At 31.4% G+C, this 16,725-nt stretch overlaps 1 protein-coding gene and 1 long non-coding RNA gene across 4 annotated transcripts; both read left to right on the top strand.

Moving 5' to 3' along the window:
* The first annotated feature begins 1,044 nt into the window (after positions 1–1,044).
* Positions 1,045–7,684, top strand: LOC115713748 (patatin-like protein 3). 3 transcript variants are annotated; one of them, XM_061114470.1, is made up of 9 exons: positions 1,045–1,235; positions 1,341–1,525; positions 1,762–1,948; positions 2,077–2,241; positions 2,348–2,650; positions 3,273–3,448; positions 3,579–4,292; positions 4,442–4,494; positions 6,224–7,684. In XM_061114470.1, exons 1-7 carry the CDS (start codon positions 1,092–1,094, stop codon positions 3,643–3,645), a joined length of 1,227 nt encoding a protein of 408 aa, XP_060970453.1. In that variant the 5' UTR covers positions 1,045–1,091; the 3' UTR covers positions 3,646–4,292; positions 4,442–4,494; positions 6,224–7,684. The 3 variants fall into 3 exon arrangements, with proteins under 3 accessions (XP_060970453.1, XP_030498088.2, XP_060970452.1); XM_030642228.2 differs by lacking the exon at positions 4,442–4,494 and having other exon boundaries at positions 3,579–3,902; positions 7,614–7,684; XM_061114469.1 differs by lacking the exons at positions 3,579–4,292; positions 4,442–4,494; positions 6,224–7,684 and having other exon boundaries at positions 1,083–1,235; positions 3,273–3,554.
* Positions 7,685–11,196: 3,512 nt separating this feature from the next.
* LOC133037372 (uncharacterized) lies at positions 11,197–13,232 on the top strand. The gene is made up of 2 exons (XR_009687481.1): positions 11,197–11,949; positions 12,761–13,232. It is a non-coding gene; the product is annotated as an uncharacterized LOC133037372 (long non-coding RNA).
* Positions 13,233–16,725: the final 3,493 nt, after the last annotated feature.

Genomic DNA, 16,725 nt, shown 5'->3' with positions numbered 1-16,725 from the left:
AATCATTAATATTTAAAACAAAACGAAAAATTCTTTCAAAAAAAAAATGCTCGGGTCCGATGGGTCCGACTGGCCCGATAGGGTACCCATCGGACCCATCGGTCCAATCGGACCCTCTTCGTAGATCACAATCGGGCCCTATAAATCGGACCCTATAAATCGGACAATCGGACCCCAGCCCAGGGACATCGGATGGATCCATCGGACCCATACACGACCATCGGACCCCAACTGGACCATCGGGCTGACCTTCTTCCCCAATCCGAATGCCCAATCTCACAACCAGTCCCATGGAATCCCATTTTCACGGATCCGAATACAATTTTCACAACAAAATTCTTAAATCTAACCATTCACAAACAATCCGAATGCCCAATCTAAAAAAAAAAAACAAAAACAAAACGGGATCCGAATACCCACATACCTTCGACATTTTCGGCCGACGTCGGGGTTGCGAGTTGCTCGGAGGCTGCGCCGTCACCGTCGGTTGAGGAATGGGCTGCGCCGTCACCGTCAGTTGAGGAAGGGGTTAGGGGACGGAGTTGAGAGAGGGTTCGGTTTGAGAGAAGGGATAGGGGACGAAGAGAGAGAGAGAGAATTTTGAAATGAGAGGGGTAAAATTGGGTTTTAGTGAAAATGTATCCCACTTTACAAATTATGTTTAGTATTGTATTAGGGTTCAAATTTTATTATTTATTAAGCATATAAATTCAAATTTCCCTTATTTTATTGGGTCTTTGTTTTTCTAACAAGTTGGAAACACGCATATATATCATAATATTTATGTATATATATGTACGTATGCGTGCGTCCATTTAAATATTATATATGTCATTAATTTATTATAATAAATGCAGTCTATACAGCTTCAAAAAATTTGTTTATATATGGTCATATCATCATCATCATGATCATATATATCATCAAATAATCATTCCAAATTAAGGTACCGTTATTTATTAATTAATTAATAAAGCTAGCTAGAGAACTTTTCTTCAAGCCCTATATATACATACCCTTTTAGCTCTCCCTAATATTGACCTTATAATTATAATTACTTGAAGAAATTATTATTATATATACATATTATCATGGCAGGCATCACCAGTACAAAATTTAAAAATAATTTACCTCCAAAATATGGAAATATCATAACAATTCTGAGCATAGATGGAGGAGGCATTAGAGGAATCATCCCTGGAGTTATTCTTTCTAAACTTGAATCTCATCTCCAGGTGTGTATATACATTTACAATAATTATAATTATTAATTATTGTTTTGTCACAATAATAATGATATATGTTAATATACTATATATTAATTATAATTAATTAATTAGGAGGTGGATGATAATAAAGATGCAAGAGTAGGTGATTACTTCGATGTAATAGCGGGAACTAGCACAGGTGGGCTTATTACAGGAATGTTAACAGCACCAGACCCCAACAATAGGCCTTTGTTTGCTGCCAAAGATGTTGTTCCATTTTACCTTCAACACAGTTCTAAAATCTTCCCTCAAACTCGGTACTACTCTAATTATAATTATTTCATTAATACATATACATAGGACTTAATTAGGACATAAGACTATATTATAACTATATGAATTTTGAGTTATAATTTCTCTAAAGTAATACTAACCGTTAAGACAAAATAGATATCTACAGTAAAAAAATTGTATATATATATTATGATTTTTTTTTTTTTTTGTTATTTTGGCTTTTGTGAAATATAATATAATATCATTTATATAAATGTAGGGGAATATTTGCCGATACTATAAACACGGTGAAAGCATTAGGAGGACCAAAGTACGATGGAAAGTACCTTCACAACCTCATATCGAAGAATTTAAGTGGAGTGAAGTTGCATCAAACCTTGACCAATGTAGTTATTCCTACTTTTGACATCAACAAACTCCAACCTGTTATTTTTTCTTCTTACCAGGTACGTACGTAATTAAGTATACAATTAATATTAATTAATATACATAAACATTAATTATATATTCTAAGTTGTTGTTGTTGGGGTCTAATTAACACGTTGTATATATATCTATTAATATATGTATATAGATAGAAACATCAAGAGTGTTGGATGCTTCACTTTCGGACATTTGTATAGGTACTTCAGCTGCCCCAACCTTCTTACCTGCTCACTTTTTTACAAACAAAGATGATGAGTCTGGAATTACTCAAGAATTTAACCTCATAGATGGGGGCATAGCCGCTAATAATCCGGTAATTAATTAATTAATTATGTTTATGTGGGTGGTGCATGTTAATATTAATTTGTGGTGAATAATTTTTTCATATATATAAATATATATTTATACATATAATATAGGCTTTGGTGGCAATGAGTGAAGTGACTAGACAAATAATAAGGAAAAATCCAGAGTTTAGTACGGAGAAGCCTGTGGATTACAACCGTTTTCTAGTGATTTCAATAGGAACGGGTTCAAAAAGGAATGAACAAAAATACACTGCTAAAATGGCTTCTAAATGGGGCATAATATCATGGATATTTAACAATGGATCAACTCCTATAATAGATTGTTATAGTGAAGCCAGTGCTGATATGGTTCACTACCATAATTCTGTGGTTTTTCAAGCTTTTCAATCTCAACATAGCTACCTACGTATTGATGTAAGTTAATTTCTTTCTTTTATTTTTGGTCCTTATTTTTATAATAATATATTTTCGGTGTACGTGGTGGCAACCATGTTATATAGTATTGTCTGATGAAATTTATTAATAACAACTTGTGACATATTATCATTATTAATATTGACTTAATTAGTACTCTAACAACACAATTATTAATAATCTATGTCACATCAAAATAAAACTTGTGTTGCAAATTTTTCTCTAGTTAATTTGCTATAACATATATATTTAGGAGTGATGTATTTTTATGGAATGTATTCCGTGATACATTAGATGAGTTTTAAGATACATTAAATGGTTCTCAGGGTACGTTATCATTTTTTAACCCTCTCAGATCAAATAACTCCCCCATCTAATAGTGTACATCACGGAATACATTCCGTTTGAAAGTACATCACGTACAAAATCATGTCGCTATATATTTATACTGGAAATGAAAAAAAAATAATTAAATGCAAGCATCATTAAGTCAATGATAATATAAGAAGGCATACACCGGAAGCTAAGGTATATATAAATGCTGTATAGAACAGAATAATATTGAGAAAGAAGTTTAAGTTGGTAATTAAGCGATTTTAACGTGTATATAATTTATATATAGGATGACACACTAAAAGGGGATGTAGCTTCGGTTGATGTAGCTACAGAAGAGAATTTGAATAAGTTGGTGGAAGTGGGTCAAAATTTGCTGAATAAACCAGCTTCACGCCTCAACGTGGATACTGGTCTCTATGAGCCTATTCCAAATGCTGGTACCAATGACCAAGCCCTCAAAAGGTATATTAATTACTTATATATAATAATGTATCCTAATTTCATCACTCTACCTCATATTATATATATACATAGTTATTTCTATTTTTATTGAAATTTCTTAATAGATTTAATTTGTAAATTATTTTGACAGGTTTGCGGAGTTACTTTCCGAAGAAAAGAAACGTCGGGAGTCTAATGCCGCCGCCGAGCAGAAATAATAATAATAATAATAATGTACTATATGTTGTTGTTGACATTCGAAAATAACTTTGATTTGAAACCTAATAATAATAATAATAATAAGAGACAGTAATGATATGTGTGCTCCCAAAATATATATGCACTAAATAATGATGTAATAAGATTTCATTTTTGAAATCAATGTGTGATTGATTTGAAAAAGAAAAAAGAAGATTAATTTAACCCAATGTATGGAAACAACATAAATATATATATATATCTTTATATATTAAAAGTGCCTATCTAACGGCATTTATTGGTTTAACAGAATATACTTTAAAAATAAAAGAATATTCTGTTAAATCTAACAAAAGATTAACATTTAAAGTTCACTTCTCTAATCTTATACGACCATCCTTCGGTAACCTTACGATTAGTTTCAATAGCCCTAACCTAACTAGGATCTCTCACTCCCACTCTCACTCCCACTCCCAATCGATTGTAAGCCCTCCACACCTGAAATTCAAGTTCGATTCGTTGGTGGATGCCCATGAAGCCAATCGCATTATCGAAGCCAATCCTAATATCATGACCCCAAATTCTAAGCAGCCTGGGCTCATCTCCATCAAATGTGGTATGACGATTCCCCAACACTAGAACCCACCTCCACCCTCTTTTGCTTCTTGTGAGTCTACAAATTTGACTTTTTTTTTTTTTAGGGTTAGGGTTAGGGAATTTTTGGATAGGTATGTATGTCTTGTTGTTGATCGATCAAATGTTTATTATTGAAAATTTGACCAACTTTTCTATTTTCTTTGTTTTCTAAATTTGCAGTTGGATTGGGTATACGTGTAACTATAAAGATGGAGTATCGGATCACACCTCCTGTAAGATCCGACTTCTTTTTTTTTTCTGGTTATGAAGCTTTATTAGCCATAGTAACGATCGTGTACTTTGTTTGATTATTCTACTTTATTAACTTCACGATTAAACCCTGCGTATTTTGGGAGATAACAAACAACAACGAATTTTGCTTTACTGGGCGATAGTGAGCTTTTGTGATGTTAGTTTTGTCCACAGTCGATATATTGTTGGAGTTACCAATTTGATTACTCATAATTTGGGAAAACAGTAATGAAGATTGTAATAGAAATACAAAATTCTTAGGAGCATAAATGTGTCTCCCTGTTATGTTTGGTGAAGAAATTCTACTTTTATAGTATTGGTTTCTTTGTCAAATACATGGTTGGTATATCTTTGCTTATTTTAGATCTGTGGTATTGCACTATTGCCTCAAAGGTATATAATCTATGTGATGGTTGCACCACTGACAATATGTTTATATATAATATACATCTTTTTGTGGTTTTAATTATGAAATTCGAGCTGGGTAACTGGATGTTTCATCTGTCATGTTACATCTATCAATGTAGCCCTTGTTCATGCTATTAGACATCTTCCTACCAGTGAATTTTTTTGGCTTTACAACTATGTCCATACTAGAACAAGATTAAAGAAACTTCAGATCAGAGTTCCACCATCACAGGAACATATGCAGGGAGTTATGTTATAAAATTAGATTGTATAATTCATTCTTCATTAATAATTGATCCTCTAAAAGCTAGAAAAGTTCTTATAATAAAAGTTTTTTCGCATTTCCCTTTTTGATAACATGTTTTTCTTAAAAAAATAGACCTTTCTTTTTTGACCCCTCGATCTGGTTGTAGCACCCAGTTTAATAGTTGCACTCATTGAAGGCTCTGTTAGGACTAGAAGGCTCATTATTGCTTTTGTATGATATTTTATGAATTTTATTATTTTATATATTTGAGCTAATTCCTTTTGCTCTTGTCCCACTTCTCAAGTTTACGGACAGCAAGACCATAATGGAATATATGTAAACTATGTTGGGGTCAACCTCAATTACTAAACACATGCTAAAATTTTTTAAATTATGTAACAATGTCATAGCTTTTATGTTCTTATACAAGTCATTGATCCATTTTATACAAATTATGTAACAATGTCATAGCTTTTGTGGAGATTCATGTGTTGTTAAACTTATGGAGTAAGCAAGTTAATCCACATTAGCTTTAATCTTCCAAATTTATTTTGTGATTAAATCTCTTCTGCTTAATACTGTTCTTTAGATGGGAAGCAAATATTTGTTAATGACTTCATACTAAAGGTATTGAATTTTTCCTTTTTTTTTTTCGTTGTAACATGAATTTTTTTTCACATAGCTTGAAGCCAATTAATGCGTAAATGAGTTAAGTGATAATAAAACAAAACTAATGCTTGCTGGTTGACTCATGTTATCTTTCCACTACTAAACTATTGATAAACTATTTATTTGAATAACAAACAATGACATACTTGTACTTTGAGATTGAGGGTAAAACATTTTTGGTCAAAACTGATTCTCCTTTTATTTCAAGCATAATTTTTTTGAAATTGTACGCAGATCAGCTATGCTGCCTACAAGACCTTTTAATCTTTTGTTTTCTTTTTCATTGCTAGCTAAGTAATGAATTTTCAATGCTAGATACTTTGGTATATGTATATCAAATATCTTCTTTTATTCTTCTGATTAACTCATTTTAACTATTGTTGCAGGCTAAGTGAGCCTTTCGTAATGTTCCTCAAAACCTTATAGTTCATGAACTGACAATGACAAATATATTCCGCCAAATAAGCATGCAACTACTTGAAAATGTACGCGTCCAATGTTGAGTTTCAACATAATCATATTCCTTCTTCTAGGTTTGATAATGTTGACTTTTAGGTTTCTTTTACACATCCAATGTTGTGCAAGCTCAAATAGATAGAAATGGCATGTACTTTACAAATTCTATTATTTTTATCTATAATACTTTATTGTTGAATCAATTTTTTTTCTCTTTTCCATCTTATAATATTCCTTATTATAAAGGGCAATAATAACATTTCAAAAAAATTAGACTTTATTGTACTAATTTGCTGTTAGGGGTGTTCATCCGATCCAATCCGCACTTTTTTGGTCAAACAACATCCAATCCGCACTAAGTGCGGATTTCATATTTTGGATCCAATCCGATCCGCATAAGAGTTTAAATCCAATCCAATCCGATCCGCAATAGTGCGGATTGGATCGGTTATTTTAGATCGGTTATTTTTTTAATAATAAATTATTTAATATTTCATAGAAAAAAATTAAAAAAAAAAACTAACTATTGTTTCTTAAACTCCAATAATAATCTATTTCCATCTCTATTTATATACAAATCAAACCAATATACATATATCAATATATATGTACTTATCTTTAGATTTATACTAAAATATATATGTATCTATTACTAAAATAAATAAAATAAATAAGTTAGTATATATATTTAAATTTATATATGTGTCTATGTTAATAAGAATTATTTTTGTTGTGTTTTTTATTATGAAATAAATAAAATGCACCAACTCAATATATTATTAAAAAAGATTGAGAAATTAGAAGTTTGTGTCTTTTTTTAATTAATATATATTATATATTATAATTTTTTAAAAATTTATAATTAAGTGCGGATTGGATTGGATCGGTTACTTTTTGAGGTCAAACAACATCCAATCCGCACAAGTGCGGATTTTAGTTTTTTCAATCCAATCCAATCCGCACAAGTGCGGATATCCGCATTTTGCGGATATCCGCATTTTGCGGATTGGATTGGATTGGATCGTGCGGATTGGATTGGATCGGATAATTTATGAACACCCCTATTTGCTGTCCACTAAGAGCTTTATCATTGCTCTCTTCCTTGCCATTTTTTACTCATTATTGTCTTTTGGGTTACGGTTGAAAATACATTCCCTGAGTGACTCTACTGATATGACAACTATTTCTAATATTTGCGCTACATTTTTTTTTTTGAATAATATTGTATATTATAATAATTAAAAGTTATAATAATAAAAAAAAATGTAACTAAGTATACGTGCAATGCACGTAACTTCAATCTAGTATATATATATAAAGCTGTTAAAACAATGTGAAAAACAATATTTGTATTTTCAAAAAATAAAAATAAAGAAATAAAGAAAACTTCACATCTATAAATATATGTTAAAATTAAATAAAGTAGATGTTTGTAAAGTTTTTTATCTATTTAGGGTTGTAGGAAATTTAGCTATGATACATAAGAATTAATCTCTGTAATTCCAAATTCAAGATCACATTTAAACAAACAAATTAAGAACAAAAACCAGCAAACACATTAAACCAGAAAAATATAACATAGATGAATTTAAATGGCTGTCAGACACAATAACACAAAGATTTATACTGGTTCTGATCCTAAGTTTAATGTGAACTTGGTCATACTCCAGTTTGAAAGTATTGCCACCAATCTTTATTGATAATGAGAATAAGAGATATCAATCTCAGGAGTACTTACAAGAAAATAATCACAGCAAGTCATCCATGGTGTAATCCCTCAACACTCATTAACTCACTAACCCGAGCCAACATAATCAACAATGTTGCTTAATACAATTTCCCAATCCCAATCCTCTCTCTCTGAGATATCTCTCTCTATTTCTCACTCTAACTTCTCTCTCTACTGTATTGTGTCTCTCTCTTGTATTTGACTTGTATTCTCTTATTATGAAATGAGAGGAGTAGTTCTCTTAATTTATATAGGCAAAGGGACTCGATATGCAAGTTGTCCTTTTTGATAGTTAAGTTAGTTAAAGACTAACTAGGTTTAAAGAATAATACAACAAGAGTGATTAAGAAAGAGGTCCCTAAACAAAAAAAACAAAAAAAAAAAAAAAACTAAAATATGGTCTTAATATTTTGATGTACATTCTAAATGAAGATATCATTACTCTAATGATATAATATACCTTTTCGAACGATAATCATTCTGCAAATAATAATAAGGCTAATTATGATTTTTGCCCTTGAATTTTGACATGTACCAAATCATGCCCCCTGAACTTTTAAGGTCGTTAAAAATGCCCCCTGAACTATTGAGATTGTTGGATTTAAGGACTTTTTTCCAATTTTAGTAAAAAAATCTAACATGAAAAAAGTCCAGGGACCATGATTTGGTACATGTCAAAGTTCGAGAGGCATAATTTGGTAGATATCCAAGTCTGGGGAGCATGATTTAGTATATAAACAATCACTAAAATAATAAAATTGAATGAAATTAGACAAAAGTCCTTAAATCCAACAATCTCAATAGTTCAGGGAGCATTTTTAACGACCTTAAAAGTTCAGGGGGCAGGATTTAGTACATATCAAAGTTCAGGGGGCAAAAATCCTAATTATCCTAATAATAATAATTTTTGGTAAATGAAAACCAAGTCGCGTTTATTAAAAATAAATTTGTTGCTCACAACGTGTTTAATTATACTACAAGATTTATATGCTTGTTAAAAATTGATTCGACCAAAGTCTATGATACAATAAAGTGAGATTTCTAACTTCTCAAAGCATATTCTTACCTACTTAATTTGTGAATTGTTATGTCTTGCGTTCAAGACACAACATACTTGTTAGTCATTCAAAAGATCAAAGGCAATTTAAAGAGGCTAAAGGTTTATGCCGGGGAGATCCAATCTCATCACTCCTCTTTGTTCTAATCATGGAGTATCCGATTAGAATTCTTTAAAGACAAGGCAAGGAAAAAAAAAATTAGACATCATCCAATGTGCAACAGTCTGAATCTAGTTGACTTATGTTTTGTTAATGACTTTGATTCTATTTTGTAAGGGTACCTAACTCAGATTTAATTAGATGTATTGCTGAAACATTGAAGCAGTTTGGCCTATGTTCTAGATTGGCAGTAAACAAAGAGAAATCTAGTATTTACTTTGCTGGAGTAAACAACCTTTAGAAACAAAGAATCATAGAGAGGTTGGATTTAAAGGAAGACTCATTTTCGATGAAATATTTGGCGGTAAGTCTTAAACCAACAAAATAGAAATAGGCGAATTGTGAGATCATTATTCAAAGTTGAGAATGAAATTGCACACTTGGGCAAGTCGGTATTCGACTTATGCAGGGAGGGCACTTCTCATTAACTTTGTGTTGATTGGGATTAGAAGTATCTTTCTCTTGGTTCAAAAATTTCTAAGGAAATTGATAAAATTTACAAAGATTTTCTGTGGGAGCAAATATATGGTGGGCTGGATTTTGAAGAAGGGTCGAAATGGAACAAAGCTTCTCTGGCAAGATATTTGTGGGCTTTGATATGCTAGTTTTAGGTTTATTTTATGAAGTGTTTTAGTGTTGTGTTTCAACTGACTGTATTTATTTTGTGCAGAATTACGCTTGTTTTCTACTTGTTTCAAGTTTAAATGGTAAAACTCATACTATGAATTGAAAATGAGAAGAAACATGTTAAATGAGATGAATATGATGAATTTATCATAAAATTTGAAGTTCTAAGAGATAATGGTGTGAAAGATTCTAAGTTTTGGATGCCCAACACGCTCCGTTTGTGATCGAAAATCAAGACTGAAGCTTCAAGCTAATTTTTTTGACTATAATGTGCGTTCACTTTTAGAAAAAATGTTGTGAATAAAAGCTCTATATCTCTCTTTCAGTTTTCTACAATATCTTGAATCGCCCAATTCTGAGCAATATTGAAAGATTTATGGCAAAACATGTAATATCCAGATTAAAATAGTATTTAATTTTTTTTTTTTTGGATATTAATTGAGCGAGGATAATTATCTTGTTTCTTTGTGTTGTTAGTGAGTTGATATTATTGCTTAGAGTAGTTGTACCAATTTTCTAGAGAGAGTTAAAGTTGTATTAACTACGAAAGTAAAATATTATGGTATTTTTACAGAGTAAGTAATCGTTTAATTAAAGCCCAATATGAAGGTCCATTAGGGTTTTATAATATATTTAGTGAGTTTAATTAATTAATGTTAAAAATTCGTAGGTTTGGATAAATTCGCAGGATTAAAAACTGTTTTACTAAAATAATCATATCTGGAGTTCTAGAGCTCGGATTGAGGTGATTTCAGTGGCGTTGGAAAGATAATTTAAAGATCTATAAATTTTGTAGAAATAACTATATCAGAATTCGTAATTTTTCTAGGTCAAAACTAAGCCCTAAAGTTACGAGATTGAGAGCTTACAATTTAAATTTAAAAGTTAGATATTTGTTTATTTAATAATTTATCATATTATTATTGTTATTATGTTAATATTATTATTATTCATAAAACTAAAGCTAATAAGAGTCAGAATAGTATAGGTTTCATTAACCCTAAAATTATATCGTTCTATTCTTCCCACCTATCTGAGCAAGACTAACCCTAAAAATTTTCAAGTCATCTTTCCATTACATCCTTAGCCAAATCTATACCACTCTTCACTCTCATCTTTGATCACCATCATCTTATGTCTATCGATCCAAGTAGCTTGATGTATTTGAGGTAAGAAACTCTACATGTACTTATTTATTGATCACAATAGGAGAATTTTCGTAGGTCTCCTTTTCTTATTTTTTTCAGAATGAAACATGTCTCAGTAAAACTGTCATATCTCTTTAAATACTCATCTGATTCTCGCAATCTTGGTGTATATAGAAAGCTTATTAAATTTCCTATAATTCTTATGAAGAAAGGTTTTACTGAATCGAAATTTATCTATGTCAAAAATTAGTATTTTTACGCTGTTTGTTGTAAATCGTTTTTCATATTTTCTATATAAGTTGTTTCAGTAAGATCCGAATATCTCTCTGAATAATGATCCGATTCTAGCGATCTTGGTACTGTTGAAGAGATAATTCAATTTTCCAAATGTTTTATGAAGAAGCCATTCACTAATTATTGATTATTCTAAGTCAAAATTATTGTTTTATTGCTGTAGTTCGAAATCCATTTGTTTCAGGATTTCTAGAAAACTGTTTCGGTATAATATCTATATCTCTTACGTTATAAGTCCGATTTTAAAGATTTTAGTGTCATTAGAAAGGGAATTTGATTTTCTAAAACTTTTATGAAGAGAGTATTCTCTGATTTGGAATATTTCAGTATCAAAACTTTGTATTTCCGATGTCTCCTGTGATTCGTTACTCCATATTCCTTCTCAGAAATAGTTTCAGTAAAACTATCATAAATCCCTCAGTTTTAATCCATTTTTAATGATCTATATATCGTTGGAAAGATAATTGAATTTCCTATAATTTTTATGAAGGAAACTTTTACTGAATTCGTATAGTTATTGGTCAAAAATAGTATTCTTTCTGCTGTACTGTAAGAGTGTGAATTTTAATGTTAGGGCCTTGACCCATGTGTTATTATAGGTAGTAGTGACGAGATAACAAGTTTAAGCAGCGGGATTTGAGGTAAGGAAATTAGATAGTTTTGTATGTGTTTATCTACATAAATTTAAATTCTTTATGTATTGAAATATGACTTATGATTTGTTTTTATGAATATGTATATGGTACTGAGAATGTGTGGTATGGACACAATATGAGTTTGTGAATTGATACATAGATTATGGTTGTATGACTTGTATATGTTGTATGCTGTATGTTGTGTATTGTATGTTGTATGGTGTATGGTTTATGTTGTATGTTATATGTTGTATGCTAACGTCTCAGGTAAAGTTAGGGACCATGGTGGGGTATGATACGGGATAAGGCCGTTGAATGTAGAGATACCCTACCCTACATTTTACTGAGTCGTGTATGAGATTGTTATGGTGGGTATGATACAGTGATGTTACTGTTGAATATAGAGATACCCTATCCTATAACAATGGTAGGGCTGCATAGGCCCATGTTATTATATGGGCAGATTAGGCCCAGGATATTGTAGGGTCAGGCTAGGCCCGGGTTATGTAAGTAATGACTATGATATGCCAATGTTGTGATAATGTTATTATTATCTATAGTATTGATATGATTATGTTATGAGTATGATATTGGAGTTATGATCTCTGTCTATGTGTACGGTGTGAACAAATAATATAGACTTGTATGATAAAGGTTTCCATATGTACAGTTATTTGGTTATAGTTATAAAAGAGCATGTATGATAATGCTAAAACTTAATAAATACATTAATGGTATGTGTGATATTATATGGTATTGTTTGATAAGCATTTCCTTACTGAGCTTTTAGCTCACCCCCCTTACTTTCCCCCTACAGGTATTAGACAGGGAAGTATGTATAGTGAGCAGGGTCAGTTCTGGTACGTATACTGTGAGCGGCTACGGGCGGACAAACGATCTAGAACGCCAGTGGTGCCTTAGTTTTATTTTAAGCAGTTGATAAATCTAACACAGTGGAAATGCATTATTTAAAATTATTTACTTACTGTATCTTGTTTTACAAATGAAGGATCCTTCTCTGTTGCATTTTGATTTTTTTTAAAATCCACTGTTGTATTTAAATTATTATTTTTTTTTATCTTTTAAAATTATGCATGAAAATAGTATTTTTGTAAAATAAGCCAAAATAATCGGGGCGTTACAGTTGGTATCAGAGCCGATCATCCGTTAGCCCGAAGGATACTCACGGTATACATACAGAAGACTGAAAAAGATCCCTCTCACTATTATGTAAGTGTTAGTTTTAATTTTCTTGGTATTGCCATTAATAGTTTTATATGTGATACATAGATTTTTGTTAAAATATGTTTCCTAGAATTAGTGCCTCATCTGTAGTGGGTGCTTAGAGAAATTAAGAGTATATTACCTGTTATGATTGATTACACTTTTTATGAAGAATATGAATATGTTTTATTTTTCTTTATTGTCTTGAATTGAAACTAGGAAGGACAGTGTTCCTTTCTTGAAAATTTAGAATAAATTATATTAGGAATTCATAAGACTTTGTTTGATAAATAGAATATTACTAGTTAAGCTTGACAACATTAAGTTTAGATATATTCATGGAATCTTCTCTCCCTATAATTGAACTCTTTTGTTTATATTAAATTAACCTTTCTTGTAAGAGCTCACACATGAAACTAGAAGATCAGTTAGAATCAATGTGAAAAGAACGACCAATAGAGGTGGGGGCTAAGGATGTGTGTTCCGCTGACCCACAGATGGTTGATGTTCTAGAAAACCCAATAATAGTTAAGGCTAACGATCTAATAGAGGTATTGGAAGGACTACGAGCATGACTAAGACAATTTGTTGAAGAGTTTTCACAGGCTCAGCAAAATATCACCAACACTAGTAGTGGAACTTGAAGCACATAATGAAATGTACCAATAGCCAACTAAGTACCGACGCATATATTTTCACCTATCTATGAATGGTTGAAGAAGCGGTCTCTACACCTAGCCATGAATGGAAGCCCAACATATAGGAAGTAGGGATGACTTAGAATAGTAGACGTTATACCAGACTGGGACAGTATAATTTACGAAAACCTACTTATTAAGAAGGATGAAATAATAGATCTTTAAGGAGAAGGTACTATCTTGTTGGATATTCTATAAGTTACACACTCCTAAGTTAGATGGTAAGAAGTATTAGTACTGTTTGCAAAGACATTGGAGATAAGTATGTTTTAGAAATGAGTCAGGAGAGGACGATGCCATCATATAGAAAGGAGTGTAGTGTGCTGAATAGAATCCAAAATGAGAAGTTAGAAAGAGACATGATAAAATTACTCGAGGTAATAACTTATGAAGGTATCTTAAACACTAAGAGATAAGCAGAGCATCAACAAATATTAGATTACCGAAGGAAAGTTGTAAACTTTAAACTCAAGGTCATCTACTTGGTGGAGGAGATAATAGAGAAAAATGTGTATGGTTTCGACAGAGACATTTTCAAAGGAGAAAGACAAAAAAAAAAAGGTCCAAGCACAGCTAACAATTTGGGTACAACATGAATGAGAGACAACTAAGAGGGTGACTACTCGGAATTGATCATAACTACACAACTAAGAGATTGTGGATGCAGCTTTGTGGCGGGTGTACAACAAACAACTATAGAGAGTAGATCGCAAATTCAAAACTTGAGAAAGAGGAGGAATTAGCATTCAAGGGTGACATCCCTAGATTCCAAATACTCACTGATACAACAACAATGGTGTGGAGTATAGCTCAATGAGAAAATGTTAGGAAAGCCTCACTTAGAGACAGGAGAAAAGTGAGACACAATTACGACCAAAGTAACATATATTGAAGAATGTCATGGCATGTCAAGGACTATACAAGTTTTTGATAAGTGTTGGGATTAGGAAATACACTCATGCAACATAAAGGAATTCAAGGCACAACGTAAGCAAAGGATACTACAATCCAATTACGACTTATATTATGGGCAATATGTTGGAGTGTCATCTAATGAGAAACTAAGAGGAAAACTCACAAAGTCCAGCCCTGCTGAAAAGAGATGGTGTTTCTAGGCCCTATAGTGCCCGAGAAGAAAATGACTATGGATTTGTCAAAAGCTAAAATTGTTAAGAGCTAAAAAAAAAAAAAAGGAAAAATATTAGATATTTTTCTCAATCTAAAAAGCCAGTAATAGAGATCTTTGGAAGGACTCTCTCAAGCTGACAATAACTAACTTATTGCACACTACTAAGTCTTGTCCAATTGAAAGTGCAAAGTTAGAAGAAGAAAAAAAAACAAGATAGGTATTGATAATTTGGTGGCGTTTGGATGTAAAATGAGACGCTTGAACAAATTATTGACTTGTGCTTAAAGGTAGTATGGGAAGTAAGAATAAAAAATTCCTGACTAAGGAATTATAAATAGTGAGTCTCCAGTAATAAATCAAATACAAGTAGGGGTATAGGAGGTATAATAGTGATGGACAGAGTAAGGTCTGTTCGGCATAGTTTGCAAATTATATATATAGTATCCTTACCCTGATAACTTGGATGATCAATACATTATGAGATTGGTATTGTTGACTTATTGTTAAAAGTCAACAAATAATAAATAGTTGGGCTACGATAAGCTATGGTAGGATTGAACTTATTTTAAAGGGGTTATTAGTGTGCTTTATATGTTTTAATACATATATGTTATAGTCTTAAGTAAATAATCAGTATTGGAATGTATGTTTAAGAGATTTGGAAGATTTAGAGGTACAATTAAGAAGTTGAGATATTTTTTTTTTTGGTGAATTAAAGAAGGCTACAATATATATAGGATATGAATATGGCTGGAATAATCAATGCTATGATAAGTATGAAGTTATGTGATACCTCAGATGGCTGGTATATTAGAAGAAGCAATCATTGAGCATAACTATCAGAATCTATCGGCATTACAGATTTAAACTTCTTCACTATATCGATGTAATACCAAAGTAGATAAAAGTTAGTATAGAAAACTAGCTAATCTCATAATCAAGTCAACTTGATTGAAGGGGGTAATGGAGGACCAAGCACCATAAGAGAGATTAGCAAAGAAAATACAATAGAGTGATACAAAAATCAGACAACAAAAGGATCCAAAGACGATTATCTTGGAAAATGGGAAGTCATGACAAGTGCAACGAATGCATGGATAAAGGAAATTAAGAAGTGAACGTTAGACAAAAAGGTGGTCGGATAGATAGTTAAATATTTATACATAGAAGACCTTTTAAAGAGATTCCATGTTTATTTCCAAGTGCCATGGAAAAAGTATCTATCGATGAGTAACAACTATGAAACTGCAAGAATGACACCGTAGCTTTACAGTGGAAAAAAAAAAGACAGAGAGAGAGTAAGATTTTAGTCTGTAATAACATTCAACGAGAGAATGGGAATAATTAAAGAGAAGTTTGCATAAGATCTTTTACCCTACTCTTTGTGTTTGTTATTTTGTATTGTTTAATGTGTTCTCAAGTGACATGTAAGGATGTTCATTTAGAGAATAAATACTGTGACTCTAAATGGCATGTAAGGATGCTCATAGAAGAATAAATAATTTCAATCTTAATGGCATGTAAGGATGCTCATAGAAGAATAAATAATTTCACTCTTAATGGCATGTAAGGATGGTCATAAGAGAAAGAAAAACTTTTCATATATTACGAGCATCTGATTGCAAAACTTATGTATTCAAAGCATGTATATGTAAGTTATTATGATGGAGTATATTTTGGTATTTAAAGTAATGTATAGAGAAATAATAATACTTAATTAAGTTGTGTATA

This window comes from Cannabis sativa, chromosome 4 (genome assembly GCF_029168945.1).
Source record: "Cannabis sativa cultivar Pink pepper isolate KNU-18-1 chromosome 4, ASM2916894v1, whole genome shotgun sequence".
NCBI lineage: Eukaryota > Viridiplantae > Streptophyta > Magnoliopsida > Rosales > Cannabaceae > Cannabis > Cannabis sativa.
This window is presented reverse-complemented; position numbering and strand designations above follow the sequence as displayed.